We start from the raw sequence: 22351 nt of genomic DNA, 5'->3' as shown, positions 1-22351 counted from the left end.
ATTATTTTATAAGCAACAACAACACTGAGTATTTACAGTAACAACAGGAAGAGAAGCTGTTGACATATTATATGGCTTTTAGAGCCCCAAACACAACGCAGAAATTTCTGTAAAAAAATCTCATTTAATCCTTTCACAAATTTATAGGCTATTAATCAAAAGAGATGTAGGAAGGTTACACAATGTACCCAAAGTTACAGAAGAATCTAAACAGGCTGAAAGCTGGTACAAGAAGAGGCACTTTTATTTTTCTTGAGAGACAACCAGCTTGGAGGATACACTGACGATGGTTCCCATTTTCAAGGCAAGTATATTCTGAAGAAACCATTACAGTGTAGTCTAATAACGGTCACAAGTATAAACACGGAATACTGTGGGAATGCAGAGATGCATACCTAACTCTTTCCAATGAAAAATGATATGGAACTGAATCTTGATGATGACTTTGTGCCAAGAAGACAAAGAATAAAATAGCATTTTAAGTAAAAGGAACAGATGTAAAAGATGTATATACAAGCAGGTTTCTCACCCCTCAGTACATACACATATGTATGTATTTCTCACCCACACATACACATATACCTTAGACAGTGTATACACATATACAGTAACCATCTTACAATATAATATGTATATTAAATCACTTTAAACTTACACCGTGTTATATGTAAATTCTATCTCAATACAGCTGAAAATAACTAAAAATATGGTTCCTTCAAGGGTCACCAAATTTGTTCAGCATGACTAAAAAGTAGTGAATGCATACAAAAAAAGAAAAGATAAAGCTGGAGAGGTGGACAAAATCCAGACCTTGCTGTCCAATCTGGTCGCTGCTAGCCACATGTGGTCACTTACATGTCAATTATTGGAAATTAAAATGCTAAATTAAAATCTAGTCATACCAGCCACATTGTAAGTGCTCAATAGCCACTTGTGGCTAGTTACTACCACCAATCTGGAAACAGATATAAAATATTTCTATCATTGTTAAAAGTTCTATTAAAGAGAACTAGTCTAGACTATGAAGGTCCTCATACATTAGCTCTCTGAATTTCTTCGGTAGATGGTAGTAGGCTATGAAAAGATTTAAGAGTTTAAAAGAAGAGACTGAGCTTCATTTAGAACTGAATGGAGGGACTAGTTGGTGGGATGGGATAAAGAAAGAGGTAAACAATAGGGCTAGCATAGGGATATCGGAGAGAACGGAGAAAATAAATCTTGAAATCAAAGAAAGTGATTAATCAGATGTCTTCTAATGAAGAGCTTATGAGACACTTTCTAATTTAGAAAAATAAATTCTGCATTTCTTTTTTTTTTTTTTAAAGATTTTATTTATTTATTTGGCAGAGAGAGATCACAAGTTGGTAGAGAGGCAGGCAGAGAGAGAGAGAGAGAATGGGAAGCAGGCTCCCTGCTGAGCAGAGAGCCCGATGCGGGACTCGATCCCAGGACCCTGAGATCATGACCTGAGCCAAAGGCAGTGGCTTAACCCACTGAGCCACCCAGGCGCCCAAATTCTGCATTTCTTAAAATGAAGAAATACTGCTTTTACAGTGAAAATGGGCTGGGGGATTACAGGAGATGCTATTGTGACAGGTTTCTTTGTCCTTTTAAAATTTTATTTATTGATTTTAGAGATAAAGAGCAAGTGCAAGCAGGGGGAGGGGCAGAGGAAGAGGGAGAAAATCCTTGGCGGACTCCCCAGTGAGCACATGAGCTCAATCTCCGGGCCCAGCAGAAATCAAGAGTTGGACGTTTCAAGAGTTAGACGTTTAATCAACTGAGCTACCCAGGCCCCCCAATGCTATTACAACAGTTCTGAAAAGAAAGGCAGTGAACAACACTAAGGCAATGATATGGGGAAATTAAGAGCAGAGTATAAATCTTGAAACATTTAAGAAGCTTCTACAGATATTACTGACTGATTACACTATGAGTGTGCAAACATGTTCCATGTTCTTTAGCAACCACCCCTTAAGACAGGTACACCCAATACTACCATTCTCATTTTTTTAGGTACAGCAACCAAAGCACAAAGGGTTTAGATGAAACTCCCTAACCATACAGTGAGTAGGAAGAATTCAAGACAGATGGCTCATGTAAATGCTAGACTATTTTCGGCTGGCATAATTACCCATCTTACTCTCACTGAATATTACTCCAATCACCTTTCTGCTATTTCTAAATATGAAATACACCTTCCTCAAATATCTAAAATATTCTCACTGAGAATATTCAAAAATATGTAAATTTGTTAAAAACTCTGAGAGCAATACCCTAAGGAGTTTCAAAAATGTTACGGTTACAGAAGTGCTCTTTTTAACATTAAGAAAAAAACCCTTTCACTTTCACATTAAAAGCATGGTTCTTTTTGTATAAAGCAATGTATAACAAAACCACAACAATAATTCATAAAAATAAACAATCTTTTTCAATCATTCTAAGCATTCAATTAGAGAATAAAACATGAAAAGTCTTTGGTACACATAAACTTCTACGTACAGGTTGTATACTAATAATACTTATGACAAAGGCAACAGTAACAAAAAATTCTGTACATCTTTAAGAATTTCTGACCTTCAGCATTTTAGCAAGGAAAGTTGATGATGGTGAGCAAATGAAAAAAGAAACTGTCAAATCTGCACTACTGTCTACAAGAAAAAAATGATTCCTTTTGATCTTTCTCTCTGAATTGCTGACAGTAGAAAAAAAAGAACCAAAAGACCCTCAGGTAGTCATAAAGCCAATTTTCTTCTGGATGTTCTCACAAATACTAATTAAATTTTTGCTGCACAACCTCCATTATCCAGACCAACTATCAGTATGTAGGTATTTAGACAGACAAAGATTTTACATATGGGTGACATTAATGAATAATAAATGAAAACCTCTTAAAACCTTTTCCAAGTTGCCTGAAATATATCTATTTTAGAAAAAAAAAAAGCAAACGGAAACTATTATTTCAAGAAATAGCAAATTTACCTAACATGACCAAAAATCCTTTTCCAACCCAGTCTCATAGTTAGTAACTACCCTGAATAAACTTAGTTCTCCCCTCTGCCAAACTTCTCACAGTATTTAATAGGTTAAGTACTTAAAAGTAGCTATATAACCCTTTAAATGCAACAATGCCACACTTCACTCAGAGTCATCAAATGGACAGCATCTCAAGCAGTGTGCCTGTTGCTATTTCTGGTCTACACAGGAAACCAACTTATCCCCAGGAGAACAACATTTAGCACACATGGGAGTTACAAGTACATGACTCAGGAGCATAAGCCACAGCTACCTAGAGAAAATACAGAATTTGCCTGAGCTTCAAGACATGATGCCAAAAAAAAAAATCTAAGAACACACTAGAGCTGAGACTGGTGTAAGTGATCAAAACACACATACAAACTATGCAGTGTAGCTCATATAAGGAAAACCAAATAATACAATTAAAGATAGTAATTCTACTTCTCAGAATTTTTCTAAAGAAACCGACATACAGATATACGTAAGCACGAAAGATAATTAGAACCTTATTTTAAAAAAATAAAAACTAAAAAAATCTAAATGACCAAATATTGGGAAGTAGATAAATAATGGTAATTATTATAATGGAATGCCATGATACTCTTGAGAATAATGTAAAAAAAATTTGTCTAAAGCATTGAAAGATGTTCACATTTTACACGTAAGTTTTAAAGAGTTTCCATATATTTAAGTTTTAAAAAGCCAAAAAGCTTACATTTGTAACTCTATGTGGGAAAAAAGCCCCTTTACCCAAGAATACACAAAATGTCATGAATGGTTACATAACTATGTAGTATGTATGACAAGTCAATGTATAATTTTTCCAAAACAGACACATATTGCTTGTATAATAATGCAAACATGTTAGCTGAAATTTATTCATTATAGGGAAATTACATAAAAAGAAATTATTACATAGTAAGAGCAGGAAATGAACTTTATGTGCCTCTGGAAGTGGCAAAAAACCTAGGGGACTATTTCACGTTACTCTTTGTTGTCAGAATGTACAGAACCAAGAACATAAGGCAAATGTCACTAAATCCTTAGAGCTACCTTAAATTTAACATTTACTCCACTATACACAATTCCTTAAATAATCCTTCCTCCTAACATGGAAGAAGGAAGTTCTGTTTTGACAACCAAATGAATTAACCATAACCTTGGGAATTTTGTTGCAATCAATCTCTAAACTATTTTTATATTTCAGGAGGGATCATGACTTCTTTGAAACTGATAAAATACCCCTAGATTTTTTCTTTCTTAGATTATCCTTACTGCTTCTTTTTTTAAGAATTTATTTATTTATTTGAGAGAGAGAGTACAAGCAAGGAAGAGGAACAGTGGGAGAAGGAGAAGTGGACTCCCCTCCAAGCAGGGAGCCTGACATGGGGCTCAACCCCAGAACCCTGAGATTGTGACCGAGATGAAGGCAGACGCTTAAATTATTGTGCCATCCAGGTGCCCCTATCCTTTCTTCTTAATTCAAATATTTCTTAGTTTAAAATGAAGTTCTCTGCAATTACAAAACTGAAGATTTCTGGAGAAACAGCTTCTGTTTCTTCTAGTGTTACAAAAGCTAATTATTTCATCTGCTGCTGCTGCTGCTTCTTCAATATTTGTATGTACAAACATATCACTAACACTTGCCCACATTTCTGCACTAACACAGTATTTGTATTTCTCCCATATGACAAGAGAAAAATTGATATATTTTTCTTTTGTACACCTTACAGAATATCAGGAAAAAAGCTCCCAATGAGTCTATTATCTGAGTTCTCAGAACTCTCTTTCATATTCCACTAGATAACAAAAAGGCAAGAAAATCCACAGAGAAGGTCTAAAAAGATACAGTAAGAATTTTTTTTACATGATTTAAACAAAAACCAAAGCAAAAACAAAACTTCCACTGGCAAGAGCATTTCTTTTTCTTTTTAAGATTTTATTTATTTATTTGACAGACAGAGATCACAAGCAGGCAGAGAGGCAGGCAGAGAAAGAGAGAAGAAGCAGGCTCCCTGCTGAGCAGAGAGCCTGATGTAGGGCTTGATCCCATGACTCCGACCAAGATCATGACCTGAGCTGAAGACAGAGGCTTAACCCACTGAGCCACCCAGGCGCCCCTGGTAAGAGCAATTCTACCAAAATCAACTGAGCATAAATATTTTTTAAAAATTATATATATTTACCTGCTCTAAAATTTTATGTTGAACCCTAAGAGTTGATATTACCAAAAATATGTGTAAATTAAAGATGCCATATATAAAAATTAAGGGAGAGCCATGAACGGTTCCCTAAATATACTCACAGAAAGATAGCTGTTAATGTCCACATCATCAGTAATAGTTTGACGCTCTCCTTTATAATTAATTTTCCGAAACCTTCGTCGAGATTGCCTGGCAGGAATTTCTCTTTGTAGAATACTATCTTCATTATCTTTGGAATTCTCCACCTGAAACACATGTTCATATTCCTGATTAAATATCCAATTTTTCCATATTACTGACAGTCTGTGGAGTCTTAACAGACTCAAAGGAGGATTCATTTACTTCTTGCAAGGAACTGCTTCAAGAAAATAATCTGTGTAGGACACCACTCATGAGTTCAAGATTAAAGGTGACATTATTATGAAGATCTCAAGACCACAGTTTCCTTCCAGGAAATAGTCTGTCTTGCTCACATAAACATATGTGTTCTAAAAAAGGCACTTACCAGAAGCAAAGACTGTTAACTACACCTACACATTCAATAATTACCAATTCTGAGTTAGTCCAATTAGAAGCTGCATGATTATACACGTACTTTATTTTGCCAATAATCATAGTTATGATTTCAGTGAAATGCTCAACAGCAAAACAAAAACGTTTTATGCATTATTCTTTGGTGTCCATTTTCATGTACAACAATAGAGTAAGGCTGGCTTCCTTTATTTTGAAGATTCTGATTTTGAGTAATTTCTACATCCAATGTGGGGTTCAAACTCACAACCCTGAGATCAAGGGTTGTTCAATCCACTGACTAAGCCAGCCAGGTGCCCCAAAGCTGACATCTTTTAATAAATAAGTAAAAACTAATATTAACTAAGGGCTAAAATGGGCCAGCATGCATAAACATTATACTATTTGGTTCACACAGCAGTCCTGTAAGCAATATGTAGCTTATAGATGAGCAAAGCAAAATCCTAAGAGATTACTTTCCTCTCTCACATAATGGTCCTTATTATTAAAGTTGAGTTGGACTGTAGGTCTTTCTCCAGCATTTATGGTACTGATACAAGATTACGTTGCCTGTCCAATCACAGACGAAGCCATACTTTTTTTTTAAAAGATTTTTTATTTATTTGACAGAGAGAGATCACAAGTAGGCAGAGAGGCAGGCAGAGAGAGAATGAGAGGGAAGCAGGCTCCCCGTGGAGCAGAGAGAACGATGCGGGACTCGATCCCAGGACCCTGAGATCATGACCTGAGCTGAAGGCAGCGGCTTAAACCACTGAGCCACCCAGGCGCCCCCGAAGCCATACTTTTAAAAATTATTTATAAAAAGGCATATTGAGGCTCTACAGTATAACATATAATTAACATCACATCACATAAACATTATTTTTCCCCCCACACGTTTTCCTTCAAATGTCCTATCCTTGGCTAATATCAAAAATTCCCAGTCACCCAAGTATGAAATTTCATGAATATCCCATCCCTACTTCTGCTGCTCCTTTTTCAAATCTTCAACCACTTCTCAGAACTTGTCAATCCTTTTTTTTAGAAATCCTCTCACATTGCCCTTTCTTTCATTCCCATTCCCATCATTCCTTACTCAAATCTTAATCACGTCAGTCCCGAATTACACAAAGAGGTGATGCTATTGCTTCAGACACATTCCTCTCCAACTCCATCCTATATCATCAAATAAATCACCTACGTAAAAATCATCACTTTATCACATTTCCTGTTCAAAATGCTACAACGGACCACTAACAGTTACTGAGTGAATTTTAAACAATTATTTGTGATGTTCAAAGCCACATATGACCCATCCTCCAAATTTATTACTGTATGTTATAAAGGTAAGCCCGGAAAAACTATTCCCTTATCCTCTCCCCCACCTCAACACACACAAAAAAACCTGTCACTTTTATATAAAAGTTCTAATGAGATGCACAAAATTTCCTGACGATTTCTCAGAAAAGGTTGATGTCTGTCTGTTTCAGGTATGAGTGGTACAAGAGTTCAAGAATAAGTAGTGGCCAAGTGAATAGGACTATTCATTTGGGTTCCTATTCATGGGTTCCTATAATAAAGTAACTTACATTTTACTAAGTAACTCTGTATTATCCTACACATCTATCTTCACTTGCTGAACCACTGTTCATTTAAGACATGTCTCAATGAGCATCTCTTCTATAACTGCAAAAGACATTCCTGTCCTCAGACCACAACTACTTTGTGTACACAATCTAGACTTCTTATAAATAGGCCATGCTCCCTACTGCCTTCAGGCCTTTGTATATGCTGCTGTTGCTACTGCCACAAAGCCCAATCCTCCTTTGCCAACATGGTGGCATCCTTCCCATACTTCATGAACCCTCCCTCCTCTGCCCCAGGAAGTTACTGCCCCTTCTCATCAACTGTAATTAGCATATAAGCCCATATCATTAACAAGCTAACAAGTTCCTTAAGACAGGAATTGCATTATATATTAATCTTTGTTTATTTAACATTCAAAAAGTTTGCAAAAATGGGCAGACATTACATTAGATTCTCTCTTTCTCCCCATACATGATAGATCCTTGGAAATACATGTAAGGGACTCCAGAAATATAAGGGTAGGCAGAGTAAGTTAGTTCCTACTACTCTTCTGAAAGGTAAAATCCAGAAGAGACATGGGAACGATTTCCACCTCAACAAATATAAAATTCTGAATAAGTAGCAATATATGCTACCTCCTTCAGATTTAATCTGCTTTCTAAAAAATGGTGAGAGAATCACAGTATTCACTCCATCACTACACCAGAGCATGTACCAGAAAGTATAAGTTATCACTTAAGGCTCACAATGCTCCTATCACATAGCTAATCTGTTTTGATAGATCATACAGAGTAACATAAAACTTAAGTAATACATACAAGTGGGTAAGGACTCAAAATCCAAGTGTGACTACTAAAATTCATTTCCTTCATACTGCCCTATCCCAGTGGATGAATTATATTATCCACATGAAATAAAATTTCAGTATCATATAATCTTTAAATTTTCTAATATCTACAATTTATTGCTCAAAAGCAGAGATAATAAAGGCTTTCCAAAATATAATAGTAAATTAAGTCGAGGAAAGGAGTTTCTAAGTCTCAAATTTTAAGGACAGTACCAAATGAAAATAAAGACTAAACAATGTATGAAGGATGAAGTATCCTTAACAAACCTGCCAAGTACAACTGAAATGTGAAATTAAAAACAAAACAGTACTACACATGCATACCTCATATCACTAAAGTAACAAATTCAAAGACCAAGACTGAAGTGAAAATAAAAATACCAAGAGATAGGCTACCAATGAAGCTCCTGATCTACCAGAAGACAGAAAATTTCCCAACCCTAGAGATTAGCCCCTCCATTTTGATGGTTGTAGGGAGTGAGAAAGACAATAGAGAATCCATCAAACATGGCAATCCAAGGAAACTTGCTCGTAAGCTCAACTTAACTAGCTGAATCTACACTGTGAGGATACAGAGGTATAAGCCTATCCTGCAGAAGAAGACAGGAAGAAAACTTGCTTGACACTGGGAGGAGAAGGGGTAAAAAGCAACCAACCAAACAGACCAAAAACATCTTCCCTAAGAATTTAAAACGTAAGCTATCCTTCATGCAGGTCATTAGTTTGAATTTATAATTCTTAAGCACGTAAGTAAATTTAAAGATACTCAGGATTGATAATGTACATATGTAACTGACAAAAACAAATCTGAAACCTCTTTGCAAGACTTTAACCCAAACCTCAAAGAATTCCCACACCTACTGTTCAAGATATATGGCTTCCCAGACAAACATACCTTCCCCCTCCAAAAAAACAAGGAAAAAGACCCCCAACTACAACAAAAATGAAACGTGAATAAATGATAGACATAATGAGTAATAATGGCCAGGAAAAGGACAATAGATTCACACTTGCAAATATTCCAATGTATTTTAAGTATTAGAAAATATAGTTATAATAAAAAAAACCTTTCAAACAAAAAGAAACTTGAAAACAAGCCAGAGATTATAAATAGCACTAAATAGGTAAGGACTGACCAAGCCCCCAAAACCCACAACAAACCCAAGTGCCCTTCCTCCCCAATACCAGGCTAGCAAACAATCTGTAGTAAGCAAATGCAGTGTACATTTAGGGAAGGACAAGAAAGTATAGAGATATCCTGTATGAAACACAAGAGCACAAAGAAGGCCTACAATGGGGATGGAACAAGAAGATTCAGAAAAACCTCTCAACAAACCAATCCCAACCCTGAGGACAAAGGAAAACAAGAGAAATTTGAAGAACTGGAGCACTAAAGGTAACCATAGTAACAAAACAATGCAAACCTAGCTCAACTCTGGCAGAATAGGTGTGTTCAGCTCCAGGCCTAAACACTATCCTCATTCTCTACTGCCCTACACACAGTAGGTATCATTAAATCCAAAATAATGACTCACATAAAAATAGAAAGGGTAAAAGAACAAACAGCAAAAACAAACAAAAAAACCAATCCACTGCCAAAAAAACAAAAAGCAACCAACAGAGCAATCCACCAATATCAGATGTGATCCAGATGCTGCTACTATCAGAGAATTTAAAACTACATACAGAAAAGGCAGCAGAAAAGTGGAAAAGGTGGACAACATAAACAGAGGAAAAATTTCACCAGACATAAGGAAAATATGAGGGAGTAAAATGAGAATCACAGAACAAAAATCATAGTACCAAAGACAAAAAATGCCTTTGATAAACTCATCAGGAGACTTGATGCAAGTGAATTAAGAATCAATGAATTTAAAACATAGGTCAAAAGAAAGCACCCAAACCAACAGACAGGAGAAAGAAAAAAAGGAGCAAGAATTAAAAACAAAACAACAACAACAAAAAAAACAGGAAAGGAAAAGAAAAGAAAAGAAAAAGAAAAAGGAAAAAAAAGAAGAAAAAAAGAAAAGGAATTAAATGCCATATGGAGATATAACCAAAAAGAGAATTAATAAATAGAGAAAATAAAGCCAAAAAAATTACAGTACTCAGCACAAAGTCCAGAGGAGATGAAAAACAAGTAAGCATAAAAGATATAGATAGGTTGAAAAGATTTAACATATAAAGTTCAAGAACAAGATGACAGAAGAATGAGGTAATATCCACAGGGAAAATGAAACTTTTTGATTAAAACAAAAACTTGAAGCAGTTCAACAAATCCAAAAATACAACTATAAATTCACATAGTGAAGCTAAAGAGAAGACTTCTAATGCAGCCACAAGGAAAATGTAGACTGGTTATAAACGAAAGGTGATTAGATTAGTAAGAGATCTCTCAAAAAATAATGAATCCCAGGAAACAGTGGACTATATTGACTATAAAATATATATGTGCTAAGAAAAAAAAAAAAGGATCCTCCTCCCCAAATTGCATTCATGGCAAAACAATCCTAAAGAATAATACAAAATATAGTTCATTCATAATAAAAAAGAAAAAAAAAATACACCCAGCTGAGCTGTTTATCAATAAATATTAAAGATATTTTAAATGGTATACCTCAGATATAACACAAATGCTTCTATGAAAAAGATCTCAGAAGGAAGAAATTAAAGTAAACCAACAGTAAATACATGATAAAATATGAGCACATAATGACTGCATAAAACAGTAGACATTTGTAAAGTACAAGTGATAATACATACATGGTACGTCTACATACATAACAGCTTTAACAATAACATTACCACCAACATTCTGGTATTACATGGTATTGCTTCCTAATGATTTATGTACATATTATAATAATTATAATTATATACCATCACATACATGTAATATGTTTATGTCTGATCATATACACACACAAAAAATTAACAAAAACTTTAATGTCGCCATTAGTACTAAAAATAAGACTATTGGAGGTAGTTGGTATAATTCCACCGAGATATATTCTTTCTAGAAGATGGTATTTAGGTAATGCTGAGCTTTCCTTACACATTCCCAAAAGCCAGGAGAAGTTTTCAATGTTTGTTGTACTGTTAATGCAGATGCCTTTAATAAGGTTATGAAAGTTTGCTTCTTTTCTTTTCTTAGTTTGCTAAGAGTTTCAAAAAACATGAATGGGTCTAGAGTACTATCTGTTGGGTCAGTGGGTTCCGGGTGTGCAGGAGGAACAATAGAAATGACCGCGGGGGCCCGCCATCTTCCAGCCCCCCCCTTTCCTTAACCCTTGACACTCCCGCCAAAAGGATGTATGCCCAGGTCAGGGCTCCATAGGTAACCTGATTCCTATGCAGGAAACAGAAGTATCAGGACCCCCTACCCCATAACCTCCGATCACCAAATACCCTACCATATATGGATGTGAGCCCATGCCCTACCTTGGCCCGATAAAAGACCCCCACCAACTCTCTCCCAGTACGACTTCCCCCACTCTCCTTTCTGGAGTTGAGGGACCACGCCTGAGGGTGTCCACCTCCTCCCAGCACGACTTTCCTGGCTCCCCTTCTCCTGAGCCCTGAAACTTTACCAGAGAGTACCTTTAATAAATCTTGCCTTGTGCCTACCTTGCCTGGTGTCGTGTTTATCTCGCCTATAAAACTTTACACTATCAAATGCTTTTTCCTCTACCTATAGAGTATACATAGTATTAGCAATTTGCATTTCTAATGGAATAAGTCTTAACGGCACAAAGAGCTAGTAGTGGTTTTATTTATTTTTTTAAGATTTTATTTGTCAGAGACAGAGACCGAGTGCATGCAAACAAGGGGAGCAGCAGACTCCCCACTGAGCAGGGAGCCCTACGAAGGACTTGACCCCAGGTCCCCGAGATCATGACCTGAGCTGAAGGCAGACGCTTAACCCACTGAGCCACCTGGGCACCCCTCTCTCAATTTAGAGCTAAGATCTCAAAATTTATTTACAGTTTTCTGTGTTGATGTTTCCTACAACTTCTGTTAGATTTATTCTAACATATATGGACTTTTGCTGTTTACAAATAGTATGTTCAGTGAATTTAATTTTTCAATTACTTGTTCATCCTAACTAGAAATAGAGCTGATATTCTGTATATAAATATCCAGAGACCTTGCTAAAATGACTTAATTCTAAATGATTATGCGTATTTTTTTATTTCCTACATGCAAATCATTCATCTGTTTTATACATGTTTCTAAAGCTTTTGTTTGTTTGTTTGTTTAGAGAGCATGAGAGCAGGGGGAGGAGCAGAAAGAGAGGGAGAAAAAGAATCTCAAGCCGACTCAGCTCATAGGCTGAAACTGGGCTTGATCCTGCCACCCTGAGATCTCTACCTAAGCCAAGGAAGCTCAACGGACTGAGTCACCCAGGCACCTCTATGTTATCTTTTGGATCTATCCTTGTTCCCTTTCCTAAATGCACTTTATAGGACCTCTCAGCCTGTGGCTTTGGTAATACTGAGCTTCCCTTACACATTTCCAAAGGCCTGGATAATGTTTTTAATGTTTAGTGTAGGGCTAATGCAGATGCCTTTAATAAGATTATAAAAGTTTCCTTCTTTTCCTAGTTTGCTAAAAGCTGCAACAATCATGAATGGGTTTTGAGTACTATCAAACTGCTTTTTCTGTGTCCACAGACAATCATGTGACTCTAATTATATTACAATAGTGAATCATAGTGATTTACAAATATAGGCATACCTCAGAGATACTACAGGTTTGGTTCCAGGCCATTCTAATAAGGCAAATATTGGACTGAAGTGAATCAAATAGAATTATTGGTTTCCCAATGCATAGCTTATGTTTACAAAACACTGTTGCCTATCAAGTACAATAGCAGTATGTATAAAAAAACAAAGTACATACATGCCTTCATTAAAAAAATACTTTATGGCTAAAAAACGCTAACCATCATCTGAGCTTTTATCGAGTTGTAATCACTGATCAGAAATCACTGTAACAGGGCGCCTGGGTGGCTCAGTGGTTTAAGCCGCTGCCTTCGGCTCGGGTCATGATCTCAGGGTCCTGGGATCGAGTCCCACATTGGGCTCTCTGCTCGGCAGGGAGCCTGCTTCCCTCTCACTCTCTCTGACTGCCTCTCTACCTACTTATGATCTCTGTCAAATAAATAAAATCTTAAAAAAAAAAACACTGTAACAAATAAAATAATGAAAATCTGAAATACTGCAAAAATTACCAAGCAGTGACAAATGATACAGGTGAGCAGTGTTAAAAAAAAAAAAAAATGGCACCAACAGACCACCTCACCAAAGGTTGCCACAAAACAGTATCCATGAAGCACAATAAAGCAAACTGCAATAAAGCAATGTACTGCCTGAATTAAATCAACCCTGCAACTCTGGGAATAAATTCAACAATCACGGTATTTTATCCTCTTGGTATATCACTTCACTGGAATTTGATTTCCTAGCATTTTATGATTTTTAATTTAAAAAATCCTAACCTGGGAGCACCTGGGTGACTCAGCCAGTGAAGCCTCTGCCTTGGGCTCAGGTCAGGATACCAGGGTCCTGAGCTCAAGCCACAAGTTGGGCTTCCTGCTTAGTTGGGAGTCTCCATCTTCCTCTCACTGACACCACCCCCACTCCACTCCTGCTGGCTCTCTCTCCAACGAAATTAAAAAAAAAAAAAAAATTAATCTGTAACATTGCCTTTCTGTAATGTAACTTGTCAGGTTTTGCCATCACAATTAAACTAGGCTCTCAAACATTATGTCACTTATAAAGCAATAAAAATAAACTGGATGCATAAAAAAGGAATTTAATCTTTCTCTGTCCTGCTAAGACTTTTCATTCTTATTTAAATGTTGGAAAAAAACTCACCAATGAAACCATGTGAGTGGAAATTTCTAAATGAAAAGATCTATTACAGATGTACTTTCTTTCTAGAAGAGGGATTCTTAAGATTTTCTCTGTGTGTGACACATGCACGTGCTTATTTTGGTTAAGTTTTTAATAATATCCTTTACTATTTTTAGAATTTTCATAAGCTCCATAGTAGTCCATGCTTTTCTTACTCCTGATACTAAGCTATGTCATGTTTTGTTCTTGACTACTTTGACAAAGTATAAAATTTATTACTCTATTCTGATTATCAACTTTTACCTTTCTTCATCCTCTTTAAGTATGCTCTACATGCCACCAACTTTTTAATCTTCATTGTTTCTTGGCTTCTAATTTCTGTAGATATAGTTTGCTGTTCTCTGGGACACCTGGGTGGCTCAGTCAGGTAAGAGGCTGACTTCACCTCAGGTCATGATCCCAGGGTCCTGGGATCGAGTCCCACATGGGCTCCTTGCTCAGAGGGGAGCCTGCTTCTCCCTCTGCCTACAGATTCACCTGACTGTGCTCTTTCTCTGACAAATAAATCTTAGAAAAAAAAATTAAATTAGAAAAAATAGTTTGCTGCTCTCTAATTTCTTAATGTGGATATTTACCTTCACCAAATGTCAGCCTTTCTCCTAAAACATTAATGCTTAAACTACTCACCTAAGGCTCAAGAGAAATTTCATACATTTTGATATATCCTCTTCATTCTGCTCAAAATATTTTCTCATTTTCATAGTGATTCTTTGCCAAGTATTTAAAGTATACTCCTGAGTTTCAAGTTATATTTTGTTTTAGTTGTTTTTGTAATTGGTTTCTAAGTTAACTCCATTACAGACAGAACAAAACCAAAAATTAAATTCTTTCTTAAGATTTATGTTCCAGGGGCACCTGGGTGGCTCAGTGGGTAAGCCTTTGCCTTGAGCTCAGTTCATGGTCCTGGGGTCTTGGGATCGAGCCCCACATCAGGCTCTCTGCTAAGCGGGGAGCCTGCTTCCCCCACCCCCCCCCACCGGCTGCCTCTCTGCCTACTTGTGATCTCAGTCTGTCAAATAAATAAAATCTTTAAAAAAAAAAGACCTTTTCAAAAAAAAAGAATTTATGTTCCAGATAAAACATTTATTTTTATTATTTTTAAATTTATTTATTTTAGAGAGCATGCATGCTCAAGCAGAGGGTTGAGCAGAGGGAAACGACCTCAAGCAGAATCCCCACTGAGCATAGTGCCCGGGGCATGGTGCTTGATTCCAGGACACTGAGATCACGATCTGAGCCAAAACGAGGAGTCTGGAGCACATTCAAACGAGCCACCCACGCGTCTGAAGTACATTCCACGTGTGCTTCAAAGTACACATATTTGTCGTTGATGGGTATAGAGTTATCTAACTACTAGGCATAGGTTCAAATCCTCAAAATCCTTACTGATTCCTTATGCTTGCTTTTTTCTCACTTTTAGAGGGATGTTTAAATCTTTTCCGCTGTCACTGTGGATTTAAGTTCCCGTGTTACTAATGACTTATCTTTTAGTTATATAATATGGCACATAAAATTCCAAGACTGTTTAAATGTGATTAATTAATTACATTATTTATTTACATTAAATAATACTTCTCGCCTTAAATTACACTTTTTTTTTCTCTTAAATTACACTTTTAAGATTGGAGACAAACCAGCTCTCCTTTGGTTATCACTTAGAAGACACAACTTCTGTTCTTTCAATTCTTCCAGACTTGATCTTAGCCAAAAGACCAAGAAGTCAAGTTTCTTCTCAAACCTTATATTTACACTACTGTTTTTTCAGTGGCATGTAATTGTGTTAAAAAAAAATTAATCTGATATTTGCTTTACTGGAATATTTATATTTAATGTAATTTCTGATATACTCGAAAGGAAATACCATCTTATGTTCTTTCCTCCTCCTAGTATGTTTCTTCTCTTCTGTGCCTTCATTTTATTATTCCATTTCCCTTCTCATTAATTACAAGCTGTATTCTTACATGACATATATGCTTATTAGAATCCACTATTAGGGGGCGCCTGGGTGGCTCAGTGGGTTAAGCCTCTGCCTTCGGCTCAGGTCATGATCTCAGGGTCCTGAGATCGAGCCCCGCATCGGGCTCTCTGCTCAGCAGGGAGCCTGCTTCCCTCTCTCTCTCTGCCTCTCTGCCTACTAGTCTCTGTCTGTCAAATAAATGAATAAAATCTTAAAAAAAAAAAAAAGAATCCACTATTAGTATATTTACCACTTTCTAGAAAATGCAAAGATCTTACGAATTTTTCACTCCATCCCTCCTTTTTTATCTGTCATGTGTTTATCTCTACATGTATTTTAAAGCACAAAAGACACTTTCATTACTAGTACTGGTTTCTATAGTCAATATACATATATCTAAATGCTTTACAATGTCTTTATTTCTTTCCACATATCTGTGCTTCCATCTGTGATTCCCTTTTGCCTTAGAAACTCCCACTTGGTGGGGTGTCTGGGTGGCTCAGTGGGTTAAAGCCTCTGCCTTCGGCTCAGGTCATGTTCCCAGGGTCCTGGGATCAAGCCCCACATCAGGCTCTCTGCTCAGCAGGGAGCCTGCTTCTCTGTCTACTTGTGATCTCTGACAAATAAATAAATAAAATCTTTAATTAAAAAAAAAAGAAACTCCCACTTGGTAAACTGAGTGCTTATCTATTGCTGAAAATTTTCTTCAGTTTTTGCTGTCAGTGGGTGCTTTACAAGTTGTGGTGGTTTAAAAGTAATGTGTTTCCCCCTCTGGTTTTATAACTTTGTTTTTCGTTTTCCATAGTTTTACTATAATGTGTTTATGCTTAAGTTTCTTTGTATTTATCCTGCCTTGAGATTACAGCATTCTCAAATTTGTGAGTTGATTTCTTTTTAATGTTTTGGAAAATTCGCAACCATTATCTCTTCTAATACTTCTGTCTTTCTTCTCCTTACAGAATTCTTATTACACTTACCTAAGATCTTTTCTATTATCTGTGTCATACACTCCATTATGTATGCTTAAAATATTTTCTCCATCAGTTTGCATTCTTCTGGCCTATCATTCAGTTCCCTAAATTGCTCTTCAGTCGAATCTGAGGATGTTTCTAGTTGCAGAATTTGGAAATCATTATTTCATTTTATAGATTCCAATCCTTTAAAATTCTCCACTAAATCCTTGAAATACTAATCAGATGTTTCAAAGTATGCACTTGTTAACTCTGGTATCTGTATCGCCTCTGAGTTTGTTCCTTTTGCCTGTTTTCCCTCTGGTTTCTGAACACTTTTTCGATATATTCCATGGATTCTGCTATATAGCATATTTTCACTGTTGTTATTTTGCACAATTCTGTTATTTCAGTATGTATTTATCCTTTGACAAGAAGTTGTTTGGTAGGCTTGAAATTTTTCAGGCAAAAGAACCAATTAATTTTCTGTTATTATAATTTTGAACTTCATTGCATGTAATCAGAAAGTATTACTATATCTAACTTACAAAAATTAATGAATTTTTTAAAAATATAGGAACATTTTTTGTTAATGCGGCACGGGCACCTGATACAGTTTATCATCATGTTGCAGAATTCGACTTATCTCCCTAAGCTTCACCTTACTGTTTATGTTGTCCAGGTCTTCTATCCCATTTTTTCCTTGACTTCACCTGTTCTATACTAAGAACAAAGAATTAAATGCTCTAGTAGTAGATTTCTAAGCCTCATTGAATCCTCTGGAGTGTCTGTTTTAACGGTTTTATTTATTTATTCAAAGATTTTATTTACTTTTTGACAGAGATAGATCACAAGTAGGCAGAACAGCAGGCAGAGAGAGAGGAGGAAGCAGGCTCCTTGTCGAGCAGAGAGCCCGATGCGGGGCTTGATCCCAGAGCCCTGGGACCATGACCTGAGCTGAAAGCAGAGGGTTTAATCCACTGAGCCACCCACGTGCCCCAAGATTTTATTTATTTGACAGACAGAGATCACGAGTACGCAGAGAGAGAGGAAGGGAAGCAGGCTCCCTGCTGAGCAGAGAACCCAATGCAGGGTTTGATCCCAGGACCCTGGGATCACGTCCTGAGCTGAAAGCAGAGGCTTTAACCCACTGAGCCACCAAGGCGCTCCTGGTATGTCTGTTTTAAATAGAAGGTTTCTGTGTGATAAGCTGCGAAAATATTCATGTGTTCTACTCCACTGTAAATTATAGGTTTTAGCACTAAAAAAATCGTCCTTCTATGTCACAGTTCATGAGTTTTTGGTTTGAACTCTACTTTTGGTATTAAGATGACCATACCTGTCCCACTTTCATTTTCATTGGTCTAATATACCACTGTCTACTGCTTTATTTTTAGACTTCCTGAAACATTTGATCCAGCAATCACAGGACTGTCTCTTCTAAGCAGCAAAAAAGGGCACCTGGGTGGTTCAATTGGTTAAAGGTCCAACTCTTGCTTTCGGCTCATATCATTATCTCAGGATTGCAAGGTTGAGCCCCACTTCAGGCTCTGTGCTCAGCATGGAGTCTGCTGGAGATTCTCTCTCTCCCTCTGACCCCATCCCCACCCTCATGCATACTCTAATATAAATGAATAAATAAAGTCTTAGAAAATACATTAAAAAAATAAACAGTATACAGCTGGGTCTTCTTTTGTGAGCCAAACTGAAAAATCTATTCCTTATAATGCGTAGATGAAGCCATTCACATTTATTGTTATTACTACTGTTATCACTAACATTGCAGGTTTTTAACATTTTATCATTTTATGTACTTTACTGCATGTCTGTAAGAAATGTATATTCTTTGCTTCAATAAAAAATTGTTTTTTAGATTTGTCTCTGTATTCTTTTCTCACACATTTTTTCCTGAGATATAATTCATATACCATAAAATCCTCTTTTAAGTATATATTAATTAAGTATACAATTCATTAGTTTTTAATATATTCACAAAGTTGTGCAAACATTATCTAGTTCTAGAACATTTTTATCATTCCAAAAAGAAACCCTATTCCCACTAGCATCTATCTTCTGTCTCTACGAATTTCCCCACTCTGGATATTTTATGTAAACGTGATCATATAATATGTGGTTTTTGGAGTCAGGTTTCTTAGAACAATCTTTTCAAGATTCATCTATCTATATTACAGCATGTACCAATACTTGATCCCTTTTTATTGCAGCATAATATGGCATCATATGAACATAAAACATCTTGTTTATCTCTTTATCAGCTTAAAGGACATCTGGTTTGCTTCCACTTTCCAGCTATTTTGAATGCTACGAAAATTAGTGCACAAGATTTTATGTGGACACGTGTTTTCAATTTTCTTGGGTATAAATATGGGAATGGAACTGATGGATCATATGGTAATCCATTTTTAACTATTTCATGAACAGTCAAATTGTTTTCCAGAGAAGTTGCACGTCTTTGTTTTTCTACCAGCCACATATGAGGGCTTTCATTGTCTATGCCCTTACCAATATTTTTTATGGTCCACCTGCTTTCTTACACCTTCTTTTACTATTTGTGGTGAAACATAGTCTTCCTAGGGCCTGCTGTGCTTCTACACATTTTGTTGCATTTGCCAAGAATGTACAGTCCTAACCACTCATTAACTGGGCCATTTCTCAAGAGTTGTGCTTACAGTAAGCAATCCTGAAGGATGTGGTAATGTTTCCTGCTGAAAAAAAGAGCAGACTTGGTCACTATAAAAGCAGTATATTCCCCAAATTCAGGGGTTCTTAGTTGCAATGCAAACCTACTATGTGTGTGGCATCACTGTGGGCCACCCAGCACTGCCTTCATGGGACCTATTGAAGCAAGGGCAATCTACAGAAATATGCTAATGATAACGCTGCTTGCTATACCACAAGTAAAAAAGTTCTTTGTTTCTGACCCACAAATCTTATATCTTCTGCCAATATCCATGAAATAAGTTAACGATTAGATTATACAGTAATCAAATCCCAAACCTTCTAATTACCTAGTTGAGGAGTTTTTATTGTTAACATTCTCATCTATTCTCCATGCAACAAACAACCATCAATAAGCTTATTTTTCCTATTTCGCTCTCCCTTCTCCTTTTCTTCAGTTTTATTACAGCTATTCTGTCTCAAAATATAATATAGTCTGTCCCTCACACCTCTATCTTTTAGTCTTATTAACATATTTGTGTAGTTGAAAGATTCATCATTGTTCCTTTTGGTGAGGTTTTCCTGGTTATTTCTCAGTTAAACAAAATATCCTCTGGCAGATTCCTTAAAAGCAGCTCATGGGTGCATAATTCCCTAAGTTTTTTTGTTTGTTTGTTTTGGTTTTTTTAAGATTTTATTTGTTTATTTTACAGACAGAGACCACAAGGAGGCAGAGAGGCAGGCAGAGAGAAAGAGGAAGGGAAGCAGGCTCCCTGCCAAGCAGAGAGCCCAATTTGGGGCTTGATCCCAGGACCCTGGGATCATGACCTGAACAGAAGGCAGAGGTCTTAACCCAATGAGCCACCCAGGCGCCCCTCCCTAAGTTTTTTAATGCTGAAAACCATTTCTCCATAACCTTGATAAAGACAATGTAGCTGACATTAAATCCTTAGTTCATATTTTCTTTTTGAAAGGCTGCTCTACTTGAGCCTTGTTCTGGTTGCCCTAGTGGATTTTTAATATTTTCTTTTTAAAAAAGAATGATTTTTTTTTTTTTTTTTTTTTGACAGAGATCACAAGTAGGCAGAGACACAGGCAGAGAGAGAGAGGAAGCAGGCTCCCCACTGAGCAGAGAGCCCGATGTGGGGCTCAATCCCAGGACCCTGGGATCATGACCTGAGCGGAAGGCAGAGGTCTTAACCCAATGAGCCACCCAGGCGCCCCTCCCTAAGTTTTTTAATGCTGAAAACCATTTCTCCATAACCTTGATAAAGACAATGTGGCTGACATTAAATCCTTAGTTCATATTTTCTTTTTGAAAGGCTGCTCTACTTGAGCCTTGTTCTGGTTGCCCTAGTGGATTTTTAATATTTTCTTTTTAAAAAAGAATGATTTACTTTTTTTTTTTTTTTTTTTGACAGAGATCACAAGTAGGCAGAGACACAGGCAGAGAGAGAGAGGAAGCAGGCTCCCCACTGAGCAGAGAGCCCGATGTGGGGCTCAATCCCAGGACCCTGGGATCATGACCTGAGCTGAAGGCAGAGGCTTAACCCACTGAGCCACTCAGGTGCCCCTGATTTACTTATTTTAAAGAGAGTAAGAAAGAGCATGTCGTGGGGGGAGGGGTAAAGGGAGAAAATCTCAAGCAGATTTCCATCGGTGCACGGAGCTCTATGTGGGGCATAGTCTCAAGCCCCACCAGATTATTACCTGAGGTGAAATCACAAATCAGCCACTTAACTGAGCCATCCAGGCAACCCCCACCCCAGTGGATTTTTAAATGTGTGAATCAGTGCAATTTGTTTGCCTTTGCAAGTTAATGTTCTGTTTTTGCCTGTAGACATTAAGGATTTTTTTATCTTTGAAATCAAATAGCTTTATTAGGAAATGTCTTAGAAATGATCATTCTGAGCTCATTTCCCCAGTACCCAGTATACCCTTTAAGTGGGTGTAAATTTGAATCTTCTTTAATTTCTAAACAATTTTCATTAAATATTGCTTTAAACATAATTGCTTCCCATGTATTTTTCTCTCCTGAGACTCTTAAACTTATGTTATTCTTTCATTGCCTATCTTCAATTTCCACTATTTGCTCTGCCATTTGTTTTATGACAGCTTTGAGATATAATTCACTTATAAGATTGTGTAAATTCAAGGTATACCATGTGCTGGTTTGATACATTTACATTTCACAAAATGATAATCACCACTGCCTTAGCTAACACCTCCATTATATCACTTATTTACCATTTCATTTCTGTGGTGAGAAACTTGAAAATCTGCTCTCAATAACTTTCAAGTACAGAGTATCTCTGACACTTTCTACTTCATTCATTTTCCTTTACTTGCTTCTTCCTTACCTTTCTTCAATTCTTTTAAAGTGTAGTTGACACACAAAGGTGTATTAATTTCAGGTATACAACATAGTCATTAGACAAGTTTATATATTATGCTGTGCTCAAATGCAGCTACCATCTGTTAACATACATTATTGCAGCATCACTGACTATATTCCTTAAGCCGTACCTTTCATTTCTGTAATTTATTCGTTCCGTAACCAGAAGTCTTTATCTCCCACTTCCCTTCACCCATTTTTGCCCAGCCTCCACTCCCTACCCCACTGGTAACCATCACTTTGTTCCCTGTATTTATAGGTCTGACTCTGCTTTTTGTTGAATCTT

The 22351-nt window shown here is 36.7% G+C and overlaps 1 protein-coding gene across 6 annotated transcripts in view; it reads right to left on the bottom strand.

The window, feature by feature from the left end:
- Positions 1-22351, bottom strand: part of RAPGEF6 (Rap guanine nucleotide exchange factor 6) — a 190205-nt gene that overhangs the window by 111582 nt on the left and 56272 nt on the right. For all 6 annotated transcript variants that reach the window (XM_046000273.1, XM_046000274.1, XM_046000277.1 and 3 more), the window contains one exon: positions 5324-5467. In XM_046000273.1, coding sequence (XP_045856229.1) covers positions 5324-5467 — 144 coding nt within the window. The remainder of the gene's footprint in view (positions 1-5323; positions 5468-22351) is intronic.

The sequence above is a fragment of the Meles meles genome, chromosome 3 (genome assembly GCF_922984935.1).
Source record: "Meles meles chromosome 3, mMelMel3.1 paternal haplotype, whole genome shotgun sequence".
NCBI classification, from domain to species: Eukaryota; Metazoa; Chordata; class Mammalia; order Carnivora; family Mustelidae; genus Meles; species Meles meles.
This window is presented reverse-complemented; position numbering and strand designations above follow the sequence as displayed.